This window comes from Papio anubis, chromosome 2 (assembly GCF_008728515.1).
Source record: "Papio anubis isolate 15944 chromosome 2, Panubis1.0, whole genome shotgun sequence".
In the NCBI taxonomy this organism is placed as follows: Eukaryota; Metazoa; Chordata; class Mammalia; order Primates; family Cercopithecidae; genus Papio; species Papio anubis.
Window position 1 is genome coordinate 161,218,399 of NC_044977.1, and position 27,846 is coordinate 161,246,244.

Here is a 27,846-nt window from a genome sequence, read left to right on the forward strand (position 1 = left end):
TATCAGTTAGGATACTGTTGGGTTGCTGTTTCCAGAAAACTTGATAAACAATGGCCCAAACAAGTAATTTGTTTTACATGACAAGAAGTCTGGGACAGGCAGACCAAGGCAGGTAGACTGAAAGTCTATGCCCTCAAGACTCTAGACTCTTTCCATCTTTCTGCCATCCTAAGTGAAGCTTCCTGGATCTCCAGGCTCATGTCTATATTGTAGGTTAAAAAACAGACAAGAAAGTGGAAATACAGCTCCAGCAGTCTCCCACCTGCTTTTCATTAGTCATAACTCATTCACAAGGCCCCCTTAGGTACGAGGGAGTCTGGAAAATTCAGCTTTCAGCTTTCTAAAGTTCATAGTGGAGTAGGGTTGGAATGGTTAAAACCCAAAAGACAAGGTGGTGCCAGTGAGTAAAGGATGCAGTAAGAAAGGAAGACAAAGCCCAAGAAACAGAGTTTGTTCTGTTTGCCAGCCATCCTATAAACTGAAAAATCCTCCTCCCACAACCAATTTTGAAGAGTCCTGGGACAGAATGTGGATCGGGGGAGCTCTTGCTGTTAAGGCAAGTGATAGTTACAAATATAATTCATGAAATGTTATTACTTTAAAGATATATATATATGTATATATGTGTATATATAGAGTACTATATGTATATAGAGAGTGCTACAGTATATATTTTATATAATATACACATATGTTAAACCATGTCTAAATACTAATGACAAACTGTAAAAAATATCAGTAGCACATATGACAGATAATTTTCTTTATTTGCAAAGAAATCCTGAAATCAGTAAGAAAAAGATAACCAACTCAGTAAAAAATTTGACTTAAAAGATATAAATAGAAAGTTTATAGAAAAAGAACCCAAAATAACACTCCCCAAAGCTTAAAAGATGACTACAGTACTCATAATAAAAGAACTATAATAAAAACAGGCTTGCCAAGACTTCTTCCTTCTCAGTGCACTTTCTTCTCTTGGCGCTTCCAGGAAGGACATCACAATATCTTGATTTTCCTCCTAGTTCTCTGGTCCCTTTGTTTGGTCTCTTTCCCTGGTTTCTCCTCTTTTCCCTGGCTTCTGCTCTAAATGCTGGAGTGCTCCAGGAATCAGTCCTCTGTCCTCTTCTCTTTTCTCTCTGCACTCATTCACTTGGGAATCTTATCCAATCTCAGAACTTTAAATAGTATCTATAGTCTAATGACTTTAAAATACATATTTCTAGCCCCAGCCTTTTTCTAAATTCCAGACTCACATATCCAGCTGCTTACTCAACATCCTCAGCTGCATGTCCAATTGCTGTCTCAAGCTCAACATTTCCAGAGCTGAACTCTTGGTCTTTAACAACTCATCAAACCTGCTCTACTCACGACTGTACCGCATTTCGGTTGACTACATCTTCATCCCTTAAGCTGACTGTGCTAAAAAGCTTTCTGGCATCTTTGACTCTTGTTTCCCTTTCATATCCCACATTCAATCTGTCAACATTGCCTGTAAGTTCAAAATATATCTAAAATATCACCATTTCTTACCCATCATATCCAAGCCATCATTATCCCTTGAATCTTAATTCATCTCCCCACTGCTACCTTTGCAGGCCTATATTCTACTGACAACACTACAGCAGAGTAATACTTTTAAAACATAAATCAAATCATCTCACTCCTCTATCAAAACCCTGCAATAGACTTTACTCAAAATAAAATCTGGAGAACTTTTTAAAAGGTAGTTTTAAAACATATCTGCAAACTTTAGGATACACCTCACACTTCAGGGTGGAGCTGAATCTCCCTCACCTTGGTTAGGGACCAGCCTCAGTGACCAGTGACTCATTTCTAATGACTAGAATGGGATGGAGATGATGGGGCATGACTTCAAAAGCTGGCTCTGTCTCTCTCTAGAGGCTCATGGAACTCAATTACCATATTGTAAGGAAACCCAGACCACACGGAGAGTTTACATATAGGTGGTCTGGCCGCAACCCCAGCTGAAGTCCCAACCAACATCGACCACCAGACATGTGAGGAAGCCTTAGAGATGATACCAGCCCCAGCCTTCAAGCCATACTCGCGGATGCCGAGTAGAGATGTACTTCCCCACTGAACCCTGCCCAAATCACAGATTAGTGAACAAAGTAAGTGTTTTCATTGAGTTAAGCCATAAAGTTTGGAATAATTTGTTATATAGCAATAGATAACTTAAACATAATCCTTTATAAGGCCATATGCAATGTGATTCTCCTCCTCAATTCCTCTTTAACTTCATTTCTTTGACTCACTTTTTCATACCACTTCATGCATACTGGCATCATCACTGCTGTTCCTCAAACAAACCAGGTACATTTCCACCTTGCAGCCTTTCCTTTTTTTTTCCTTTTTTTTTTTTTTTTTTTTTGAGACGGAGTCTCACTCTTGCTGCCCAGGCTGGAGTGTAGTGGTGCGATCTTGGCTCACTGCAACGTCTGCCTCCCAGGTTCAAGCAATTCTTCTGCCTCAGCCTCCTGAGTAGCTGGGATTACAGGCGTCCGCCACCATGCCCAGGTAATTTTTGTACTTTTAGTAAAGGCACGGTTTCACCATGTTGGCCAGGCTGGCCTCAAACTCCTGACCTTGTAATTCGCCCACCTAGGCCTACTAAAGTGCTGGGTTTACAGGCATGAGCCACCGTGCCCGGCCACAGCCTTTCTTTGTGTTAGCTGTTGTCTCTGCCTGGAATGACCTTGTCTCTGATATCTACATAGGATTTCAAGGGCAAGCTTTTCCTTTGCCTCCTTCAAATCTTTGCTCAAGTGTCAGCCCCTCATTGGCAAACCCTGGCCATCTTTTTAATACTTGCCCAAACCTTCCTGCTGGCACTCCAGGTACCCTTACCTTGTTATACTTTCATTTTTATTTCATAGCGCTTTCACCTTATAACACACTGGATAATTTACTTATTTACTGTGGTACTATCTCTAAGATCCCCAGCCATGCTTTTAATATGTAAACTCCATGAGGGCAGGGTTTTTTATTTATTGCTATTATTCTTCACTGCCATTTCCTGAGCTACTAGAAGAGTTCTTAGCACACAGTAGGTGCTTAGTAAATACGTGTTGACAAAATAGCTATATATCAGCTCTTACATCTACACTTGTAAGTTTCTCTCTAAGCCCCTGTACAGTTCTGAGTCAAAACCAAATTATGTCCAAAGGACCACGGGATTAAAATGAGACCAACATTCTGAGATCACTTTTCAGTTTTCCCTGAGGAAAGTGATTAAGAAAACAAGACCAGGAACCAGTCTGGGATTTTCTTTTCCTGACAGAAGGAATTCTGACACAGGTTCTACATTCTGATTAATGAAAAAAATATGCTTTTAAAATGTGTCCACTCATAGATGCATAATGAAGAGTCCCCTGCCCCTTCCAAAAAAAAGCAGATTCACTCAGGCTGACACATATCTTAAAAGAATATGTTTTATTTTCCTGAATCAGGAGTCATATGAGGATGACGTCAGCTCACTTGTCCTGGATTTGTGTTTCTGAGGAATTTCTGGATTACTATGATGCATGAAACATAAATCAACAGCATAAAATATAAATGTACATGTTAATGAATACATACAGAGCAAACCCCTGTGAAAATACAACTTCGATAGAAGAACAGAACATTCTTAGCATTCGTGTTTTCCTTCCTGGTCCTAGCCACCTCCCTCCACAAGAGGATTACAGACTGGAGTCCCCGGAAAACAGTCTCTGAAACAGAGATTAGTACATAAGACATTTATATGGGAGTGTCTTTAAAATCAACACTGGTGGAATGAAGAAGAGAGCAAAATTAGGCAGCGAGAGAAGTTGGGCTGTGGTGCAGTCCAGTGGAAGGCCTGTCAACCCCACAAGCAGCTCTGGGATGGCCTGCAGAGTTATCCCAAGTTGTTGGGCTGGGATTTTATAACTCAGTGTTGACCAGTCACTGGATGCATCTGCCCATGGAAGGTGAATTTCTCTTCCTCTGAGGAAATCCCCAGTGAGGGCTGACCTCTGAGAGTCGCCTTCCAGCAGCACTCACAGCAGCTGAAGAACAAATTTCTTCATTCCTGAAGGGGGATGTAGGCAACACATCACAGCGTCTACCATGTTGCTGTCCTGACTTCAACGGTCACCACATATTTTTTTCTAATTTTACCACATAAAGGATAACAATATAATTTTAATTTTGCCTTATTTTGGAGCTTAGATAAATGAAATCCTAATGTATGCATACTTCTGTGTCTTTCTCAAATATATGCTTTTAAGATTTAGTCAATGTGGCTTAATCTTAATTCAATTTCATTCATTCATTTTCATTGTCGTACACCTTATTTTAATGTACTACAGCATATTCACACATTTGACTCTTTTTTTTTCTGTTTTTTGAGACAAGGTCTCACTCTGTCACCAAGGCTGGAATGCAGTGCACAGTCTTGGCTCACTGCAACCTCCACCTCCCAGGTTCAAGTGATTCTCCTGCCTCAGTCTCTCAAGTAGCAGGGATTACATGCACCAGCCTATATGCCCAGCTAATTTTTGTATTTTTAGTAGAGATGGGGTTTCACCATAGTGGCCAGGCTGGTCCAAACTCCTGACCACAAGTGATCCTCCCACCTTGGCCTCCCAAAGTGCTGGGATTACAGGCGTGAACCACCACACCTGGCCTACACATTTCACTCTTAATGAACATATGAGTTGTTTACAACTTGGGGATTTAAAAAAAATGCTGCTGTGAACATCATTCATGAATGTGGTTGTATCTTGGTCATCAAGCAAATGAGTTTGCAGGGAATATACTTACAAGTAAAATGACTGGTTCATAGCATTTAAATTTTTAATTTTACTAGAAAATGCCAAAATATTTTCTGATATTTGCTTCCAAAAGCCATGTTTGAGAGTCCCCATTTCTCTATATCTGTATCTCTGGGGAAAGGCCTGGAAGTGCTTCAGTAACAACCCCCTAATTTTGGTGGATTACAAAAACAAAGGTTTCTTTCTAAATCATGTTTTGTGTCCATCATGGTCAGCTGTTGAATGATCACCGCAGGCTCCAGGCTGATGGAGAAGACTCTTCCTATAACATTGCTGTTCTCTTAGGATGTTTTACTTTTCTAGATATATATTCATATTGTGTATGAATAGAAACTATATTACATCTTCCTTTCCAATTATTCTGCTTCTAAATGCTTTCTCTATTCTAATTGCATTGGTATTTTAAGTATTTTGAGGCTATATTATTACATGAATACAGATATACAATTTTTTTTATCATTAGGAATTAACCCTAGGCCAGCCAACTGACCAACAGACTGGTAGCTGACTAGACACATAAGCAAACCCAGCCACAAATTTTTCAAGTAATAATTACCCCAAAACTTAGTGTTTTAAAACAACAGCCATCTATTTAGTTCATTATTCTGTGGGCCATAAATTTGGGTTGGGTTCAGCTGGGTGGTTCTCCTGTCCTTGGCTGGGCTTGCATCTTTTAGCTTCCTAAGAGATTAGCTAAAGAAGGAATGGTTTTGTTTGCAGAATTTAGAGAAAGCATAAAGGAGCAAGTAATGTTTCTCTCCTCTCCAGTCTCCTCAGACAGAAAAGGCCAAAGCCCCCCCCAAAAATAGAGTATCTTCTATGAAGTCACCAGAAAGCCAGGGAGGGAACCAGATGCTGAATTCACATGTCCCAGTCTTGGTATTTCCCTTAACACCATAATCTGGGGATTATGGACCCTTCAGCTGTATTAGAAATATACCTTTGAGATTATTCAAAAGTTAAAGGAAGAATCTACCATAAGATCACAAGAGGAAAGAAATTAAAGGAAGAACCATAAATAGTACACAGTCAGCATGATCTCCACTCAGGAGAGCTCAGGGAAAATCCCCGTATGTATTTATACATTCTGATACATGGCTGGGAACCAAGTTCTGAGCCTAGCAATCACAAACCCTCCACTTTTCTAGAATCAGTGAAATCCACTACATGTTTAAAAGTACAAAGCAGTCAATTCATACGATTAAAACCCTTAAACTTTGCAGAACGAACCAAGCAGATGCCAAATCAGTTCAAAACACATTTTAATTCTAATTTTAGGTTACCAGTTGAATCATTGTATAAGATTTGATGCCACTTGACCTTTCTGGGTCTCAATTCTTTCATCAGATAAATTAATATCCCCAAAGTAGCGCAAGGTTATAATTAATGAAATAACAGATCCAAGGAGGAATTTAAAAACACGTGAACCTTTTTACAATTGACTGATGGAGGCAGATGCCCTGGTGTCTGAAACAAATGCAGAACAAAAATAAATGCAGAATTACAAAGCAAAGAGTTGTTCTAGAGCAAGAGATATAGAAGGAAACCAACTGTTAGGATGGCTGTGGGACGTTTCTAACAGTCTGAAAACTGGCAGGGAGTTTAAATATCAGAACTAAAGGGAGATGTGTCAGGCCCTGTCCTGGGCCGGGGATTCCAAGGTGAAGAGGCTCATGGCCTAATAAGGAGACTAATTGGCAAATGGTGTGAAATGGAGGGAAAAGGGCAAAAAGATAAGGGTATACAAGGCAGCCTATAGGAGCTACTGATTAATTCTTTCTTGAAAGGGGGCAAAGGGAGATGTTTTCCTGAGAGGCAATGAGAGCTGAGCTGGGTTTTGACACAGATAATGGATATGGTACATAATAGATGCCAATTAAATATTTTTAAATAAATAAAGGCATTTCCCACAGAAGTATCACAGAAGGGCAACAGCATAGGTGGACAGAATATGGCATTTCCAGGAAATGGTATTGCTCAAATGAAAAGTTGGAGGGTCAGAACAACTGCCCCCATAGGGGAGGCTAGAGATGAATGCAAAGGCTAGATCTCTGAGAACTTGGATGGCACAAAAATGATTTTCACTGTGTCCTGTTGGATTTTGGAAGCTAGGGAAATTTGAAAACAATGCAAAAGGACATTCCAGGTAAAGGGACTATGATGAGTGTGCTTTGTGCTCTGCAGTTCCTGCTTCAAGGAAGAACTTGTTGCCCCACCTGCTAGGAGTGCTGTGAGCAGAAAGCCTTCAGCTGGTCCCGTTTAGAGCCTGCCGCAGTTTCAGAGCTGCCTCATCCACAGGTATGCCCTTCTGGGTGATGGAAGCAGAGGATACAGACCTAGTCAAGTCAGTCCACACTGGGGCAACTCACACAAGCCCCCTTAGGTCCAGAGATCCCTGTGGGGTTGACTGAAGCTGCCATCACAACTGATCTGCACTGCAGTTCAACTTCTCTTTCAGTCCATTCCTACTTCCACCCAGGCCAGAACCACAGGGGTGGGGTAGGGTGGGATGGGGTGGGGTGGGGTGGGGTGGGGGCAGCAGATGGAAGAGCAGGGAATCTGAGGCAGAGATCAAGCCCATCCTCCTACCCCATGTGGCTCTGACTTTCAGAATTCTTTGGTGGCAGCTAATGGTTTGGAACAAATGCAGTATAGCTCAAGGAGCCCTAGTCTCAGGATAAAAAGGAGTTCAAGGCCAGTTTCTGTAACGGCCTTGAACTCCTTTGACTTTGAGTCAAGTCACATCACTTCTGTAAGATAATTTCTTTATCCCAAAAAGGGGAAGAACAATGCCAACATTCCAGATTTAGTGGTGGGGCTGGGCAAATACATGACATAACATGGGAAAGTGCTATATAAACTGTGTATACCAGAGTGGGTATGAATATTAAAACAATAGACAATTGTTTCTGCCCTTGGCTATATTGTTGCTACCATGGAATTTATGGTGTAAGGTTTATGCTGAGAGTCAGAGGAGCTCCGTGAAGGGTTATACCGCCACCTAGTAAACACAGGGAGAACTGCAGTTGGATCTTGTGCATGTGTAAACTTGCACATGTGTAAACTTTAAAATCCTAAGCCCCTATTAGCTGAATGGACTCCCTCTTGGCAAAGGGAACCCCAGAAATACCTTAAAACTGAATTCCCAGCCACGACGGGATGGAAAGTCAGACATGCCTCGTTATACCCACTCTCTTTTAGAGTTTAGACACAACTGACCAGCGCTAATGTTAAAATAGGGATCGTAAGACTGACAGAGGAGACTTTTCATGACAATAAGATACCAAATTATAAACAGGACCTAAGACCATGCCAGGCAAGGGTTAAGTCATACACTCCTGCACTTAAAGAATCAACTATGTTCTAACTGCTAACTACCACAAGGTTTCTCTTTTTCTCTAGCAGCTAAACAAGCGCTGGCCTCCAGATAAACAGCATTAAAACAATTACAACTCATCCAGCTCACAGGTGCTGATTCACTGAACCCCCGTTCCACCAACCAGAAACAGCTTTGACTGGACAAGAGGTTGATTTCAGTAACTTTCTGCCGATGAGAAGACCACCAGCCATGGACTGGTTCTTGCTGGTTTACAGAGACTGCACACCTGTGTGCCTTCATGTCCTGAAAAGATCTTTTGACATACAGGGGATAGATGTAATACATTTCATCTATTCATTTCAAAGTGAACATTGGTCATAAGTTATGTGTGTGTTTATCTAATATGCCTGTGTCAGGACCACTTTCTTGAATACTCAGCTCCTTCTGCAACTTGTTGAACGTGTATGTTTAGCCAACCTGTTCAGCATAAAACTCCTACCCCAAGCCCTCCTCCTTCCAAACGCCTATCTCTGGTCTTGGCTAGAGGCAAGTGGGACAACCTTGCCTCTAACCAACCTGTGGGACAACCACCTTGCAGGCTGTCACCTTTTATAAGAATTAAATCCTCCTCTCTCCTAAATTTATAAATTATGTTTTTTCTTCAGTTAACAAATGGGGACAATCAACACACTTGAATGTTTCCTTCCAATGATTCTCTTATTATTGAACCTTAGCCTTGGTGTTCCCAACTCCTGGACATAGAAAGGGAAGAGTGGGAATAAGAAATAGAAAATAAATCACAGTTCAGATCAAATACCGTCTTCAGGATAGATCACTTTGGCCACTTTATGCTCAGGCAGCTGAAGCTTTTCCTAAAACAGAGAAATGCATATACCCATTCATATGATGAGTGGCTCTGTGGGAGGATGGAGCATCTGCCATTTAATTCCCATCGAAAATCAGTTACATGGACTGTGTTAAGGAAGAAAAAGAATACAATGAAGATAGTGTATTCATTCATTAGAAAAAGCCTAGATTATATCAAAACGGTTACCTTTGAGAGAAAAGATTATAGGTGATCTTTATTTTTTCCAGGTGCATTTCTGTAACTTACAGATTTGCTACAATGAACACAGTCATCGTTTCGTGATCATATTAAAATGATTGTTGTAAAAATAGAATTTAAAATGTGCTGCTTTGAACACTTTGTATAAAGCTGTTTCCATCCCACCTGCTATGTCACCAGACTGTGCAGAGGAACACACGGATTATAGCGATCACACTTACGGAACCAGGAACTTACCAGACAGCAACTCCACCCTGTGTCCCTGGGGGACAACCAGCTGCTTGTGATCAGTTATGGACTGAATGTTTGTGTTTCCCCAGAATTCATATGGTTCCCTAATGTGGCTATAGTTGTATTTAGGGCCTCAGGAGGTAATTAAAGTTAAATGAGGTCATAAGAATGGTCCCTAGTCCAATAAGGGTGGTGTGCTTTTAAGAAGCGACACCAGAGCCAGGTGCAGTGGCTTATGCCTGTAGTCCTAGCTACCCAGGAGACTGAGGCAGGAGGATCATTTCAGCCCAAGACATTGAGGCTAGCCAAGGCAATATTGATATAGTGAGGTCCTGTCTCAAATGAAAAAAAAAAAAAAAAAAAAAAGACACCAAAGAGCTTGGGTCTTTTCTCTCGTGCTGTCTTTATGAGCATGCACTGAGGAAAGGCCATGTGAGGACCCAACGGGAAGGTAGTCATTTGCCAGCCAGGAAGAGCGCCCTCGGTGCTGTGATCTTGAACTTCTAGACTCCAGAACTGTGAGAAATAAATTTCTCTGGTTTAAGCCCATGGTATTTTGCTATGTCAGCCCCAGCTGACTAATGCATGATCTTACAAAGGCCCCAAGCCATGCATCCTCAATGCCCCACAGATCTCCTCCACGTAGTTCCCAATTCTGTCTGGAAGCTGGGCCCATGGTTAGAGGCCCAGAGAATCAAGCCACGAGGCAGAGGAAGATCTCACAAAAAACACAATTGTCCTTAATATATTTGCTGCAAAATGTTTCATCCATGGTGAATATAAACCTTTCATTTCACTTTTCATTAATAATGTCAGCCTTAATTGTTTAGTCACCATGTTTTGAAAGACAGTGATCACTCTAATGGATGCCAAAGGGTTGGTCTCATGGAAAAATCACTGCTGTCTCTTCATCAACCACTATGTCACAAAGTATAGCCCAGATTGCAGTGAGCAAGAATCACACAATCTCATGCCAAATGATTTAATAAAGAATGCCTTTATTTATCTGCATTAAGTAGTAAGGATGAAGTTCATTCACATTAGATGTCCCTTTTTCTATGCCCTGTCTTTGACTAATATTTCCCTATTCTCTGGTGGGAAAAAAAGTTTCAATTCATTTCTGAATTAGGTTTTTCTTACTCCTTACATTGATTTTTATTTTGCTACATAGCACCCCAAAATTTTTTGAAAATATTGTAGGTCAAGTTCAAGTTTCTTTTTCATTCAGTTCTCATTCATTTAAAATATCTTTCAGTTACTTTTTTAACTATTAGAATTCAGTCCTCAAGTCACAAATCATCTGGCCCAAGTCGTTGCTGGCAGGAAAACATTCAGGCGTTTAGGAATCTGATGTCCAAGGTGTTGGAACGGGCTGTGTCACTTCTGAGCTGTGAGGTCCCACCTCAGCCAGGGTCATCTCCATTTCATCAGCATTAAAAGCTCTGCCTTTAGCAGTAACAGGGCTCTGCCTGGACTGTTACTGTATTGGGACACACTGAGCCTCACATTCTTCCTTGGTTTCAAACTGGTTGGCATTACCCCCACAGCCGCCATACCAGAACTGCTGGCAAACCCGTTCCTCCTTGTTGTAATACCACTTCAGGGTGTAATCCTGGCACTCGCCTTCTATTGGATCCATGGAACAAGGACCTGCAACAAAACAGAGAGAGAGCTGAATTTCCTGCATAAGCATGACAGAAAAAGAGCAATGGTTTGGAGTCACAGGCATGGGAATGAATCTCAGCCTCACCACCAATTCATTCTGTGACCTTGAGCAAGTGATTTAACCCCTCAGAGCCTCAATTTCCTCAGCTATAAAAGCAATATTTTAAAAAACTTCTATATCACGAGTATGTCATAAAGTGTCATATAACATATGTGAAAGGTGCAACATAGTTATAGCTATGACTTTGCACGGTACCTAGAAGACATGCCACAGATAATCTATAAATGAGTGAATAAAGGAATGAACATTAATAAATCTTTCTGATACTGAGCACTCCTCACTTGCGTATTATGCTGCTTTCCCTCCTTTTGCAAACCATCCCAATCCCTTGCCTCCAGTCTTCTAATGACCTAAGCAAATCTAGCTTATTTATTATTTACAGTACCCTGATTCTTGCCTGAGAAATTAAGACATCTATTAAAGGAAAAACACAATGTTCCTGAAAAATTAAAAACAGCATTGAAAATCAACACATTACAACAAAGCAAGATCTGGGACTCCCCAAATTTTACATGAGGCAATGATTTTCCCAGGTATATAACCCTCCCCACCTCAACTTCTAGGGAGAACAGATTTCCTTGGGTATCCTTTGTATCACATAGAAGTATTTCTGACCCAGGTTGGCCCTGAAGCACAGAATGCTGCCATCCTCCCCGTAGTTCCTCCTAGGCCTTCCAAGTACCCTTAAATAAAGAGGAGACTGTCTTCAAAAAGCAAGCCTTAAAATTCATGGTTCATTTCTGTTAAACTATATGCTAACCTCCCAGTCGTATAATCGGCACAGACTAGTTTTCTAGGATAGGTGACCGGAGGTACTGTACCCACAGGGATGAGATATGCTCTTAGTATGCTAAGAAATTGATCATGGAAATCACCCTATGCTTTGAGTAGTCATATTTGAATTTGCTCACTGCATGACCCCTACTCTGGAGGGTATAAGACAACAAGCAGTACAGGCCCAGGAGAAGTAAGAGAAATACTTATTCAAAAACCTGTCGTTGTCAACAGAAAAACACTCCAATGGTGAGCTCTTTGCTGTACTCTCTAGAGCCAACAAACAGACTCAGGGCTTAGTTATCAGCTGGCACCATCCTCTGCCATTACAACTGATTCTGAACTGACACACCGAGAACTCATTCAAACATATCTGTCACTTTTCCTAGGGACACTCTGTCATCTTTAGAACCTCTACCCTTGCTTTGGGTCTGGGAGACAATCAGACAGGGACGGCTCTTCCCAAATTAGACTGCTAGAGTAGCACTGTCTATAATTATGAAATGTTTGAAATAATGGAAAATCTGTGCTGTCCAGTACAGTAGCCACTACTCCCATGTGGCTGTTGAGCATTTGAAATGCGGCTAGTGCAATCAAGGAACTGAACTTTTAATGCTATTTAATTTTGAATTATTTACATTTAAATGTAAACAGCCAATGTGGCTAGCAGTTACTATATTGGTCAGTACGGCTATAGGTGAATAAGTCCTTCATGCTTTATGCTAATTATCTCTAAGTTACCTTTGTAGCTTAACACTCAGAATACCACTAGTCTTAATTTTTCTTTTACCAGTATGTTAAGACATTGAGGGCCAACAAATTTTTACCCAAGCAATTATTACTAGGCCCCAGTCTTACATTTGGCTTTATTTTTTACCATGAATATTAACCTTTGCTTCTTGGAAGAACTATGCAGTGGCAGTAACAATTTTACTCACAGTAGTTCATGGAAACTAGGAGTAAAGAAAGATAAAGGTGAAGAAAAAGAAAAGAGTTGGCAGATACAAAGAGGAGCTACAGTGAAATTACAATTTTGCTCCAGCTTATTCTATTTCCTGACATATACAAGTCTTATAGCCCTACTTGGAGGGGAAAACCAAAAAATTGGTCTGTGTGCTTTGGATATAACACTGAAATTGAAAATGTACCAAGATCAGCCGGGCACCTGTGAAGAGAGATAACTCATTTAATTCTTCACAGGTAGGCACAATGAAAGGTAGCAGGTGCTATGGCAGAATTTGGCTTAAGATTCAGGAGCACCAAGGAGGCTGTGAAAATTTAAAACTACCTGGGGGCATAGAAAAAACTCTAAGGAGAGGTGACACTTGAGCTGAGTAGTAAAAGATGAGTAGGTATAGTCCACGTGGACACTGCGGAGGAAATATAGACAGTCAGGTGAAGGTAAGCAATGGTACAGAGATTTGGAATAAATCGCAGGGCATAAGGGCCATGAAAGGCATATGCAGGGAAGTGGTGGCCAGTAAAGCCCCAGAGGACCAAAGCAGGGGTCTAATTGTAAAGGCCCGTGTGCCTTCCACAGGCACCTGAACATTATCTTATACACAATGAGGAACCATAGAAGAGGAGAAGTGACACAACCATATTTGTGTTTTAGAAATGTCAATCAGCTGTTTAGAATGGAATTGGAAGGAGGACAAATTGGAAGAAAGGAGACCAGTTAGACAGCAGGAGGCAAGGGAGAAAATGTCAACTAGAGTAATATTGGGCAATCAGGCATTTTTTGAAAGAAGACATCCAAGCAGCCAACAAATGTGAAAAAGTACTCAACATCAATAATCATCAGAGAAATGCAAATTAAAACCACAATGAGATAGAATTTAGAGTAGTCAGAATGACTATTATTAAAAAGTCAAAAAACAACAGATGTCGGTGAGAATGTGGAGAAAGGGAACGCTACTGGTGGGGATGTAAATTAGTACAATCGTTATGGAAAACGGTATGAAGAGTTCTCAGAGAACTAAAAATAGAACTACTCGTCAATCCAGCATCTCCACTACTGAGTATCTGCCCAAAGGAGAAGAAATTATTCTATCAAAAAGACACCTACACCCATATGCTCATGGGAGCAGTATTCACAATAGCAAAGTCATGGAATCAACCTAAATGCTTATCAACGAATTATTGGATTAAAAACGTGGTATATATACCATGGAATACTACTCATGCATAAAAAAGAATGAAATCATGTTTTTTGCAGCAACATGGATAGAACTGGAGGATATTATCCTAAGTGAAATGATACAGAAATAGAAAGTCAAAAACTGCGTGTTCTCACTTATATGTAGGAGATAAACGATTGGTATATGTGAACATACAGAGTGGAATAAGACATTGGAGACTCCAAATGGTGGGAGGGTAGAGGTGGGGGCAAGGGTGTGTAAGATGAGATACTATCTTTTGGGTACAATGTACACTATTTGGGTAATGAGTACTCTAAAAACCCAGACTTCACCAATATGCAATATATCCACATGTACTTGCACTCCTAAATCTGATTAATTAATTTTTTAAAAATAATACTGAGTTTTGGCTTTCCATTCCTGGGCCAGTGGTGGTTCATACCAATAAAGATAGTTGGTAAAGGAAGAGAAGGAGATTTGAATGGGAAAGACAATGAGTTGGGATGGTTGAACTAAGTTGGTTTGATGTAACTTCAGGCAAGTCCAGTGGAACGATCTGGAGGGTAATTGAATACACTAGGCTATAGCACAGGAGAAAGTTAACGTGGAAGATACGGATTTGAGCGCCACCAGCACAGAGGGGATAGTTGATGTTGTGGGTGGACGGGGGGAAGCATGCCTAAGTAGTGTGGTGTGTGCAGAGTGTTTGGAGGACTGAAGAAAGAATCATGGGGAAGGGTGTGGCAGATTCATTATGATATTAATAAAGTCTAGGCTTCAGAGTAAATCATTTGCATAAGCCTCTTCTAAATGAATATTCACTTTTCACTTAATTTTAATAAATTTTTAATCTTTGTCTTAAAGAGGGCCCCAAAATTGTATAAATTCCACAAAACCTGAATCCCCCTGTGAAGGTGGATCTGGGAAGAGGAGCCCACAAAGATGGACTGGCCAGAATAGAAGAACAAGAGGAAAATGTTGTCTCCAAAGCTGTGAGAGGAGAGGCTTTAATGAGGAAGGTAGTGGCCAACAGTGCCAAATCCCAAGGAGCGCAAGTCAACAAGGTCTGGAAGAGCCCTTTGGTCTTTCTTGACAATTCAGAATAAGAGAAGGGCCAGTTCTTTTCTCCAATGGGAGGGCAGGAAGAGAGGCTTGCAGAAATACAGGAAGTTGCAAGACATTGTGCTTGGTCACCTTTATTTCTTTTGAAAAGAATAAAAAAAGAGAGGGCATATCTGCTAGAGGAAGAGGCGTGGAGGAAGGACCTTGAGAAGGTGGTGAGGGTTTTGAAGGGCCTTGGAATGAAAACAGAAAGGAAACTGGCCAGAGCCACATAACAACAGAGCAGCTGAGTATTGGGGGCCTTCAAACCTCAGTTTCTGTTTGTGAATGGGATTGGATTAGTTGACTGGGAAGCTCTGCCCCATCCTTTCCATCTTGATTTTTATGAGAAAGAATGCCTTAAAGCAGTAGTTCTCACTCTTGGTTGTTCAGTGGAATCACTGGGTAAGTCCCACACCCAGAGATTGACTGATTTGGGCTGAGGGCAATCGTTAAAGATCCCCAGGTGACTCTAATGTACAATCAAGACGGAAAATCACTACCTTAGTAAGATTACCTGAGGATATTCTATACCGAAAACATAAGAACCAACAAGGTAAGTTCTTCTGTGTTTAATATTCTAGCCTAAGGAGGTGGTATTCCTATGTCTGTCTAATTTTGTTATTTATTTTGGACATGTGTTTGCTTTGAAATCTGAAAGGTTGCATGTATCATCAGCATCTTAACAACTAACTTGTGTGGATATATACTATGTGGCAAACACATGAATTATCAAGTTGTATTCTCACACCTATGAGGGAGGGACTCATATAATCCCCACTTTACAGAGCAGAAAACCAAGTCACCGAGACAGTAAATAACTCCCATGGCCACTTAGCTAGTAGCCCCAGATGGAGAATCATCTAGGCACATTCAAAACCTCAGATAAATGATCTCTCCCTTAAAGTCACCAGGACTAACCACACCCCTGACTAGAAACTCCTTCAGCTATCTTGAATCACTTTCCCAAACTTCACAGAGAAGTTTTCCTGTATCTCTTTCTCATGTGTTTAGTGTTCTGCTTAATTTGTTGATCACATATAAAAAGTAACTTGGTGGCCGAGTGCAGTGGCTCATGCCAGTAATCCCAGCACTTTGGGAGGCTGAGGCGGGAGAATCACCTGAGGTGAGACGTTCGAGACCAGCCTGGCCAACATGGTGAAACCCCGTCTCTACTAAAAATACAAAACTTAGCCACACTTAGCTGGGCTCTTGTAATCCCAGCTACTCAGGAGGCTGAGGCAGGAGAATTGCTTGAACCCGGGAGGCAGATGTTGCAATGAACCGAGATCATGCCACTGCACTCCAGCCTGGGTGACAGAGTGAGACTCCGCCTCAAAAAAAACAGGAACTTGGCATTTGCATTACTGCATGCTGTAATCCAAAATTGAAGCTACAGTTGTTTTAGATGTATCCAAAATGTAGAGCTTTTCTCCAGGTAGGTGCATTTCAAGGTCAGGGGTGTCTTCACCACTTCTGCAATAACTCATTGCTTCTCTGCAAAGGTAGTGCAGACCCTTCATAGAGTGTGCCTTCATAATGTGCCCTGAAATAATTTCCATCCAGCTCCAGTTTGACAGCAGGTGAAAGTTAGCCTTTGTTTGCTTTCTTAAGCTATTTTCTTTAGCTGCATACATGAACCTGTGGATTTGTACGCAAAGTGAATAAAAAAAAAAATTGCATGCTAACACAGTGCACAGGATTATTTTTAAAGAAAAAGTTAAAAATGAAAAAAATTAATCCAACTTAAGGGCCAAAAAGTAGTTTGGTTTTTACCATAGGTAGTGCCTGCATTTATTTCTTTTCCAGTTTCTTTTTGTTTTGCTGGTGTTTCTTGTTCGTTTCTTCAATGTCATATTTGTTATTTTCATAATTTTCAAGCACTTCTTGCTGAGTTATAGATGTTGTCATGTCTTTTCTCTTCTCTTCTAGAAAAATGCCTGTTGCTTCAAGTGCTTCCAAATCATCAGCCAAGCCAGACATACCAAACTGGTGCCTGGGCAACCTGTATGGAAACAATCCATGTCAAACTGCATGAAAAAATCTCAAGAACTGAGAGGCTCAACTCCCAATTGTTATTGCTGTGATTTGTAAGCCTTATGTGTGGGCATTTCCTAATGACTGTGTTATTGCATTAACTATTTTCTTAGCTTTGTAGACATGTTTGAAAAATCAGACTGATATGTTTAGCATTATTATTTTTACCTCTGGGATATGAAATTCAAGCTTGGGGTGATATGGTAGAATGGAAATTGGTAGAAATTGGTAGAATGCCAAGACCAGCCTTGGCAACATGGTGAAACTATCCCTACAAAAGTACAAAACCAGCAGGGTGTGTTGGCATACGCCTGTAGTCTAAGTGACTTGAAAGGCTAAGGCAGGAGGATTGCTTGAGCCTGGGAGGTCAAGGCTGCAGTGAGCTGAGGTTATGCCACTGCACTCCAGCCTAGGCAACAGAGCAAAACCCTGTCTGAAGAAAAGAAAAGAAAGACAATCCATATCAGAACTGTCAAACCCAGGAGCACCCCAGGCCCAGTGGTTTAGGTCAAGTTGAGAACTAGCATTGCATGTGACCTTTCTTTAGGGAGAAAGTCTCTTCTGTCTTGGGGCAGAAGTATGGACCAATCTCAACCCTGTCCTCAACCCACCTGTTGACAGGCGTGACTAATTGCAGCAGAGTGTCCCCACGGTGTAGGCCCCCACATTCTTCGGTGAGTTCTGAGGGTGGGTACTGGTTTGTCCCACCTAAAAGTAAAATAAAAAATCAAGTCAAATATAAAATAATATAAAATTCTAAAATAAAACATAAAATAAAACAAAATATTATTCATAAATACATCAAATTCAAAATATAAAATCAAATAAAATAAAGTATAAAATATAACAAATAAAACAAAATGTAATAAAACATAACAATATAAAAATAAAAGCAAATAAAACATTAATTTTTTTAATCCTGGAAGACATAAAATCAAAAAGACATAAAATATATTCACATAAAGCATAAAATAAATATAAATGTAAAAGCAAATAAAACAAAATAAAAACATAAAATGTATCCTATTATGTAAATAATGCAAAGTAAAATCCAACCTAAAAGAATAACAAAATACAAAATACAATCTAACATAATACAACATAAAAAATAAAATTAAATTAAAACAGATTAGAAAAGTGATTCCTTTAGGCTGCTTCTCCTTCAAAGAATCTCTAAGCCATCAGCCTTCTGTTACCACTCCCTACACATGTAAGAAACCTAAGGTTTAGAGACATTCATTGACTTTTCCAGGATCACATAGTTCACTAGTGGCAGAGATAGGACTGGAACCAATTCACTGATCTTTGTACCTCTGAAATTGGAGAGGTACAAATGCTGTGTTCGTACTTCTAAGATGTCCATCAGACTCCTTTATTCTTGGAGTGATGAAGGCACAGATGTCCCTCAGGGCTCCCAATGGGCTATCACAACCACCTATAAACTGAGAAACGAATGTCTCCCAGCAAGGAGGGCAAGGGGGCTTCACATGTTACAGCAAAGCACCCCGCACATAAGTTGAATTATGCACAGGAGGATGAAACCCAAGACAAACTACTAACAATGTGACCAGGATAATACCCTCACCATCCCAATTCTAAATCTCCATTATCATGCTAGGGATACAGATTTGGCTGCCCACAAATTTAATTCACCTAGTTCTTTTTTTTTTTTTTTTTTTTGAGACAGAGTCTCGCTCTGTCGCCCAGGCTGGAGTGCAGTGGCCGGATCTCAGCTCACTGCAAGCTCGGCCTCCTGGGTTCATGGCATTCTCCTGCCTCAGCCTCCTGAGTAGCTGGGACTACAGGTGCCCGCCACCACGCCTGGCTAGTTTTTTGTATTTTAGTAGAGACGGGGTTTCACCGTGTTAGCCAGGATGGTCTCAATCTCCTGACCTCGTGATCCGCCCGTCTCGGCCTCCCAAAGTGCTGGGATTGCAGGCTTGAGCCACTGTTTCATCTAGTTCTAAGAGAAAAAACAATAACAATTCCACGAGTTCTAATTGGAGGTGAGGATGCTGGAGCAGGGGAATGGGAAAGAATTCCGGCTAGGACCCATTGGCACAGCCCTTGCCCCTTAATCTTCACGGTTGGCTTCATCCACCCAACTTGAGATGGAAGACCCTAGACTTTTGTCCTGTCTCCCTTACTTCCTAGTGAGTCCCTGAAAATCCCTGACTCCACACTGCCATGTCAACCTCTACTTTAAAATAAACATCAAATAAACTAGTATCATTGATATCACTCTCAAGCTTATAAGAAACGCGGACTCTTGTCTCCAACGCAGACCTACCGTATCACAGTCTACATTTTAACAAGATCCTCAGGAGATTCACGTACATGTAAAAATAAGCAGCACTGTCAAATACTATTGGAAACTGTAGTAATAAAGAGTAATAGCAGTAACTATGCCTTAGATGTGTACAATATTGGTGCTTTCAAAGCCCCTCCCTGAACATATGGCTTCACAATTAGGGAAAAGACTGCAATTCTCATTTTGACAAATGAGAAAATTGAAAAGTTAGGTGGAAGTCTGAGGCTCCCAGCCACCAAATGAGAGGTTCGGGACAAGAAACCATCACTAGGCTTGACACAATGTCAGGGCAATAATCGAGCAGGCTTTTCAGAAAATGGGGTGCTCCCTGGCACTTCCCAGGGATGCTGGGCTACAAACATTAGGCAATAGTGAATGTGCAACAGGCACCTGCATGCCCAAATGCCAGGCTCTGTAAATTCCTCTCCCCACTCCACCCAAGGTGCCCCAGTACCCGGGGAATGCTCACTTTTTAGGAGGGTCAGGAAGGCCCGAGTGAATCCCCGAGCGTAGTTAACCTCTGGCTCCGAGACCCCTTGTAGGCGCAGTAGATGCTGCTCAGAGGGGGCACTGACCAGCTCGGCTAACTCGGCTAACTCATGCGTCCCCACACCCGGACCCAAGGCCAGCACAAAGAGAGTGATGCCCTTGCATTTGGCCTCCAGGGACAGAGTCCATAGCTTCTCCCTGTCCCAGTTACTTGTCTCGCTGGCCACGATGGCGAAGAGGACTTGTGCCTTCCGTGGCAGAGGGGCTGCCAGGAGCACATTCTCCAGCGTCCACTCCAGGGCGTGGCCCAGGGCGGTGGTTCCCTGCAAGGGGCGGGCTGCAGCTTCGCGCACAAGTCTCTGCATCTGCTTCCGGTTGCTAAAGGTAGTCAGGCGGAAGCCCTCCAGCACAGGGCGGCGACCCACACCCGGCCAGAAGTTGGGTGTCGTGTGCATCACCAGGGCCACGCGCGCCCCACGTTGGGACGCGCTCGGCTGCTCAGCCACCTCCAGGTCCTCTAGCGCGGCATCCACTAGACTCAAAGACCCGCGGTACAAGTCGGCATCCACTCCATAGGAGCTGTCCACCAGGAACACCAAGTCCACGTCCACCTCCTGGGGCCCCGGCGCGCCAGCCGGGCATTCTGGGTCTGGTCTGCATTTGTCTAGGAAGGAAGTGCAGGGAGAGGCCGGAGTTAAACCACGCATCCCCTTCTCTTCCATGCAAAACACAGTTCCAGACCCTCAATAAGGACAGCTGTCTCTGAGCACTATCTTCCCGGCATTGTGGTGACGTGGCAAACCACTGGGCACTGTAAATGAGCTCATTTCTCATAAGAAGAGTTGAGATCGATTGCACACTAAATATTTTCAACCACTAGGCCACATGGCTTCCCAGTCTCTGTGTTCACAGACATCACCTCTATTTCCTCCTCCAGAAAATAATTGTAATCTAATAATAGATTATAATCTAACAATAGATAAATCAAGAGTAGTGGGAAACCACGTAAAAAAACATTGATTGCTAGAGCTGGAAGAGACCTTAACAACCACATGAAAGTGCCTTTTTTTTAAGGTTAAGAAAAAAAGATCAAACATTGCCAATTTTAAATGAGAAGCTAATAGTGTAGTCTTAGAGCTCTCAAGCTGGTTCAGCATTAAAATGGCATGTAGAATTTTTTTTTTCTTTTTTTTACTGTAGATTCCCAGGCTCTAGCCACGCCAAGATGCTGGTTTGGTAGTGCTGGGAGGGAGTTCAGAATCTATCATTGAAGTGTACGCAGGTATTCTGAAAACAATGGTGTTAGGGACCCACTGCTGGGGCAAAATCTTTCATTTAGAACTGGCGGGGGCAGGTGTTCTTAACCTGGGAACCACAGTCCCCCAAGGTGTCCGTGAATGAGGATGGGAAAAAATTACATCTTTATTTTCACTACCTCTATTGAAATGAAATTTAACATTTCTTTTCACTATGCATAAAGACAACAAGCAACTATAATACTAGTGATTCCGACACCAATAGAAATCACTGATTTCCTTATCAGTGGTTGCAAATGGCTCAATATTATTTGAACTCACTAATACTTTGAAATAATAGTTATTAGACCTGCTAGATCTTATCGTTTAAAATGCTAATAAAGAAGCACATGACAAATGGGTTAAGAATGTGGTATATATACACAACAGAGTACTATTCAGCCTTTTAAAAAAACAGGAAATTCTGTCATTTGTGATGTGGATCACATTTGTGATGTAGAGGACATTATGCTAAGTGAAATAAGCCGGGTACAGGAAGACAAATATTGCATGATCTCATTTGTATGTGGAATGTAAAAAGTTCAAACTTATAGAAATAGAGTGCAGGGAGCGGGGGAGGGAGGTGAATGGGGAAAGGAGGTACATTAGTCAAGGGTACAAAGTTTAAGTTAGACAGAAGGATAGGTTCTGGTGGTCTGTTGCACAGCATGGTATTATAGTCAATAATAATGTATTGTATATTTCAAAATAGCTTTAAAAGGTAGATTTTAAACATATTCACCATACACAAATGATAAGTATTTGAAGCAATTGTTACGTTAATTGGCCTGATTTGATCATTCGACAATGTATACATGCATTGAAACATCACTGTGCCCCATAAATTTATATAATTATTATTTGTCAATTAAAAATAAAACTTTTAAAAGTATATATATTACTATATCAAAATTTTTAAGTATCTTGATAATTTCAATGTAATCATTTTCCTTTGTAATCCTGTTTTTTATTTTATGCATTGAAAAACATTATTCTAAGGAGAGCATAGGTTTGACCAGATACAGAAGGGATCTATGATACCAAGAAAGGTTAAAAACTCCTAATTCAGTCATTATCAAAGCACAGGGGTAATAGTCAAGAGTTCAGCAACCTGGCTACCTGGTTCAGTCCGGGTCTATTGCTTTACTCAGCATGTGACCTTGGGTAAATTACTTAGTCTCCCCAGAACCTCAGTTTTCTCATTTGACTCATGGAGGTAATGATGACAATAATAATAGTACTTCCTTTTGAGGTTGTTTATGAAGTTTAAAAGAAAAACTGAGTTCATATATATGTAAGTGTTCAAAACAATGCCCGATGCATAATAAAACCTCGATGAACACTAGCTAGGTTTAGGTTTCTAGAGGACAGGGAACTGAGGCCCGAAAAAGCAATATGTCAGATTAGATGATGGATGTGAAAGCAGTGCATCACTTGTGACACACGCACAAATGGCAGTTACTACACTTGACTTGACCAAGTTGTCATAGCTGGGAATCTTGTGGTAGTACTAGGCTTAGTGTGGATCAAGGAGAGAAAACCATGACATCCCCTCAAGTTCACCCACTCTGATGCTGGGTAAAATGGATGTGGACAGGAGCTCTTCACATGTGGGCATGCATGCATTTCAGCAGAAACTTCTCTCCAGCACAGGGATATAGCAATGGGGCTTGGGAACCAAGACAAACTGGATGACTGGCCAGTATCCCACTGCTGGTCAATGGTGGTTCCAGGCCTAGAACCCATCACTCTTAATTCTTAGTTCAGTGGCCTGCCCATCACAATAAGGTGCACTAAGGCAGGAACCACAAGCCCAGCTGACCCCAGCAGCTAGCAGGACAGATAAATGACCAGAGCATGCCAGAAGTAAGATAGGGTGGGGTGAGGACTGTGAGACTCCTCACCCCATTAAGAGAGGTCAGGCCCAACTCAGCTCTGCTGACTGTGCCTAATGGGAATGCAGTGTCCGTGACCCTCAAGACAAGTCTGACTTCCTAAGAAAAACCAGAAATCCAGACTTCATAGGAAATTCTCTAGATTTTAAAACCCTGCACATGCCAAGTAAATACACATCTGCTGAGCAGAGCTAGCCTGTGGCCACCAGTGAATTAATCCTGTTCTAAAGGCTTTCCTGGCTTACCATAGCAGAGAATGCAGCGAGCCACATGCTCCACATCCTGCTGGCGCTCTGTCTCCCAGATGAACAAGTAAAATCTGTTGGTTCCATCCATCTAATCCAAACACACACATACACACAAAAATTTATGATTAGCTGGAGTAATTTCAGGCCATCTTTTTCATGTGTCTTCTCGTTCAGATGAGAAAAACATGAATATGATTTTAAAGGATATATAATTATATAAATACATGCACAAATAACTCAGCATTATACATTCCAGTTATTTATTGCTATTTAGTTCCCTAGTTCTAACCTGGAGGTTGGCTGTCATTGGTGTGGGCTATGTGTATCGTGGGTCTTCAGGCTCCCAATATGTGTAAAACTCAGCCAACATCATGCATCGGAATGGGAATAAGGAGACAACATTAAATCATTTGTAAACTTCATAAATCTTTATTAATTGTTCACAGGATGCAGTGTGGTGGGAGCTATTGACCCAAGTGGCAGACTCTTCAAAGGGGCAGTCATAAATGTCAAACACCATGAGAATGGAAACAGTAGACGCCATGTGGGAATCCCCTCTAGAGAATTCCTGGTGGTCAGAGCTAGACATATCACAACCAGAATGTAAGAGTGAAGAGGGATCAGGGAAGGCTTTATAGAGATACAAATTTATCTCCTTTACTTAGTTTGCATCCTTTACTTAGCCTTTTCAATTATGATTAATTTAACAACTAATAACAATGCTTAAAAGTGAAATATTAACAATAAATCCAACAAGGTCTATGGGTCAACTAGTTAGATGATCAGCAAACCCCTTCCTTCTTCTTCCTAGGGCACAGTTGGACTATATTTTCCAACCCCTCTTGCAGTTAGGTGGTGCCTACTGACTGGGGTCTAGCCAATGGGATGCAGGTGGAAGTGACGTATGTCATTTCCAGTGCATGCACTGTACTCCATTACTCCCTCTCCCCTCATCTGCCAGTCAGGTGTAGAGGATCCAGAAAAAGGCTTTGAGGCCCTAGGGTATAATGGGGCCACTGACAGAAGCAGCCCACATCCCAAAACAGTGGCATGCCACAAAACATGCCTTCTCCCACACAAACATATGCAAGGGTCCATATCCACTTATGACAGGTGGCAGAAATAACCACTTATTATGTTAAGACACTGAGACTTGGAAAAGAATGGTTTCACAGTTAACCTGCCCTGACTTATACAGACAATTTGCAGAATGTCAAACTCATGATGAAACTAGAAGTGCTTTCAGAATGCTTCTCTCAGGATTTGAGGTGTGGTTTCCAAAGAGGTGGATGCCTGAGCTTAGTCATGTCCATCTTTGTATCTACTCTCTGCCAAAGCGTGTGGAAAAGAGCCCCACTGAGGGTCAGCTTCTCCTCCTTCATCTGTCTGGGCAGGAACAAGCAGGCTCTGGGCCGTCCTCCAGGTAGCAACATGCTGAGGATGTGAAGATGTTAGATGCTGAGGATATGAAGATGTTAGGCTAGACCTCAGCAAGACAGATAGTCAAGGGTTAATTTGCAAATAAATTTTCTTAACATTACAGAGCTCTTCACTCTTGCTGCTCAGGAACACCTATCTTTTTAAAAACTTTTCTAACAAACAATAATGTGTATCCCAAACATTGTTTTTCAGAGTCAGCTTACTTGAAGAAAAAATCCTAGTGGGAAATGAAATATGAAGAGTTCGATGTTTATGCTAACGTAACACAAAAAACCATGGGAACAGTCGTAAGTCTCCTAAGAATAAAAGCAAAAAGCATCCTCTCTTGTTCCTCATATGGCCAAAGTAACCTTAAATTAGGCTTTTTCCTAACTTAGAAATCCAAATTAATCAAGACTGATGAAACAGATACTACATGAAAGCATTAACAAGCCATTTGGAGATACAAAGATGACATGGCGGCCTCTTCAAAGAGATTAAAATCCAAGTAGAAAGATAGATAAATGATTTTCAGACAAGAAAGAGCTCCAATAATATATTTTAGGAGCACAGGAAGAGGAGATTCATTTTGAGGGACAGGAACAGAGGGGACCTAATGAAAATTATGGCATCTGGCACTTCTGAGATAATAAGTCAGATACTTAACTGGCAAAAAGGCAGGGAAATGCATTCTAGTGTGAAGGAACAGCATGTACAAAGGCCCAGAAGCGGACTGTGCTTATCTCTGGAATTCTGCTCAATGTTCTTGCTCCCACAGTTTAGCGTACACCCACCTCCAGCCTGCAGCTGCATGGCGCACATCTGTGGAACTCCTTGCCACGTGGAGAAAGCTGGCATGGAAAGTGAGTGCCGTGCTGCCAACATTCAACACTCAGATCTACTTCACATGATTATCAGATCTGAGTACTGACCAAGCCAAATGGACCTAATTAATCACTAAGGACTGAGAAAACAGTGTAGGCAGGAATATGACACATTGCTAGCCTACTGGAAATCACACAAGACAATCTGGAAGGCTTCTGAACCCAGAATCCATGGCAATGTGCCAGGAGATATGAAGAGGCTGTGATAACTCTGGGTGCATCAATTTTACTCCAACAGTTGTAGGGAAATGCTAAATTAGTGTACATTATTTTTTAAGCACAGGAAACATGGGTGAAGTATATTATAAAATGCAAAATTTACTTCACATGGGTGAAGTATATTATCAAGTGCAAAATTTTGGTGACTTTTAAAAGTAGTATGAAAGACTTCAAAAAAATTTGAACATTCCCCCAAGTCTGTGGAAATTCATTCTCATTTGTCTTAGAGATGGTTCATAGAGAAACTTCTGTGCAGCACTAACAGATTAGAGGTCAGGAACCTGGGTCCTAGTCCTTCATCTGCCATAATTGGCTATGTAGCCTTGGATAAACCTCTGGCTTCAGTTTCATCAGCAACAGAGTGTTAGGGAAAGAGTCAATGCCCCTGAGTTCTCTCCCTTTTCCAACACAGCCTGGTCCTAGGTTACTACCTTCTCTATTTGCTTCTTGATCAGGACAATGTGCCAACTTTTCCACTTTGAGCAGCTCAGAACACATAACTCTTCTATCTTTCTTCTATTAATATTTGCTGGAAAACTATCAGATTCAACTGAATTTGAACACTTATCTTTTTAAAAACTTTTCTAACTAACAGTAATTTTATGATCATGTTTAAAATTTGTACTGTTCTTGCAAAAACAAAATTGTGGGAACAAAAGCATGATAAAAGTCCACAGGAAAGCTATGATTCAGTATAGATTCATCTGTACCTAGTTGTTATTAATAAACATTTAATTACTTTGACTTTGGACTTGCCAGCATGGTCCTTGTCACTGATAAAATGGACAAGATACTTCCTGAGAAAGTTCGCAGAGAGATAACATGGAGGAGAGGAGAAAACTGTGTATGATTCCTACGACAAAGTCCCATCAACACCAGAGAAGGAAATATCAGTAGAGTATCTTTAACATAAACCAAGAGGTCTGCTTGAGGTTACTATAGTTTGAATCAGCACCTACAGCAATTCTCTCAACCAACTTCATTCCTAAATGTCCAGCTGTGGTTTGTTGGGACTAGTTGTGTACTAAAGAGAGGAGTATGTTGAGGGGACAGGATATGGCAAAGGGGGTTATATTAACATCCTTTTTTGTTTGATAGACAGAAAGACATTTCTCAAGGAGTACAAGGATGACTCTCAAACTTCAACTCTCAATATTTAAAAAACCTCCCCATGATCCCTGACTCAAACGTAACCCTGTGGGTTAAAGTCAATGCATCAGCTGTTGTACTAAGCTGCCAGAAGCCATGGGATAATGTTGATCTCTGGGACTGAGATGGGGGAGTCTCTTGGCTTGGAAAGATGGGAATGGAGTGGAAAGAAGCAAGTGCTAGAAAGGAGGATTTGCCTTGGACAGACGAAGAGCTAACTGGACCCTAAGGAGAGAGAATTAGAAACCATCTGTCATCAAGTTTAAGTAAGGGCTTGAGAAACAAGGACAGCAAACTGGAAAAAGTAGGGGGAAGGAGGCAGAGTGAGAGAGTAGCCAGGTAACCCGTCACTGACCCCAGGAGCTTGAGTCCAGTTTCGGTTCCTTCGAGTTGGCATGATCCCACCAAAGACTGCTATGAAACAGCCAAGTCTTCCTAGATTCCTTGGAAAACATTAGGTGTCAGCATTGGGTTAAGGGTGTAGGTTGCATAGTGAGACTTAGGAACCAGCCATATCTGAATGCAAATTTCAGGACTGTGTAGCCGAGAACAAATAACTTCACCTCTGGCCTTCACATATCTGGGAAATGTACAATTATCATTATTAACCTGTAGCATAGCTATGAGGCTCAGACCAATACTCCTAAAACTTTAACATTTAGGCAAACCGTCTGGGGCTCTTGTTATAAATACAGATCCTGATTGCTCACATCAGGGGAAAGGCA

General features: G+C 41.3%; 1 protein-coding gene and 1 long non-coding RNA gene across 2 annotated transcripts in view; both read right to left on the reverse strand.

Moving 5' to 3' along the window:
- Positions 1 to 10,411: 10,411 nt before the first annotated feature.
- Positions 10,412 to 16,335, reverse strand: LOC103882363. Its single transcript, XR_002520553.1, has 2 exons — positions 16,297 to 16,335; positions 10,412 to 11,083 (listed from the first exon to the last, which is right to left on the reverse strand). It is a non-coding gene; the product is annotated as an uncharacterized LOC103882363 (long non-coding RNA).
- A 116-nt stretch (positions 16,336 to 16,451) lies between these two features.
- The window catches only part of LOC101014591 (collagen alpha-4(VI) chain-like), a 104,960-nt gene continuing 93,565 nt past the window's right edge, over positions 16,452 to 27,846 (reverse strand). Inside the window, 5 exon segments of the mRNA XM_031663762.1 lie at positions 16,452 to 17,017; positions 17,020 to 17,180; positions 17,824 to 17,920; positions 19,993 to 20,676; positions 23,448 to 23,538. Of these exon segments, the coding sequence (XP_031519622.1) occupies positions 16,896 to 17,017; positions 17,020 to 17,180; positions 17,824 to 17,920; positions 19,993 to 20,676; positions 23,448 to 23,538 (1,155 nt within the window). The 3' untranslated portion in view covers positions 16,452 to 16,895.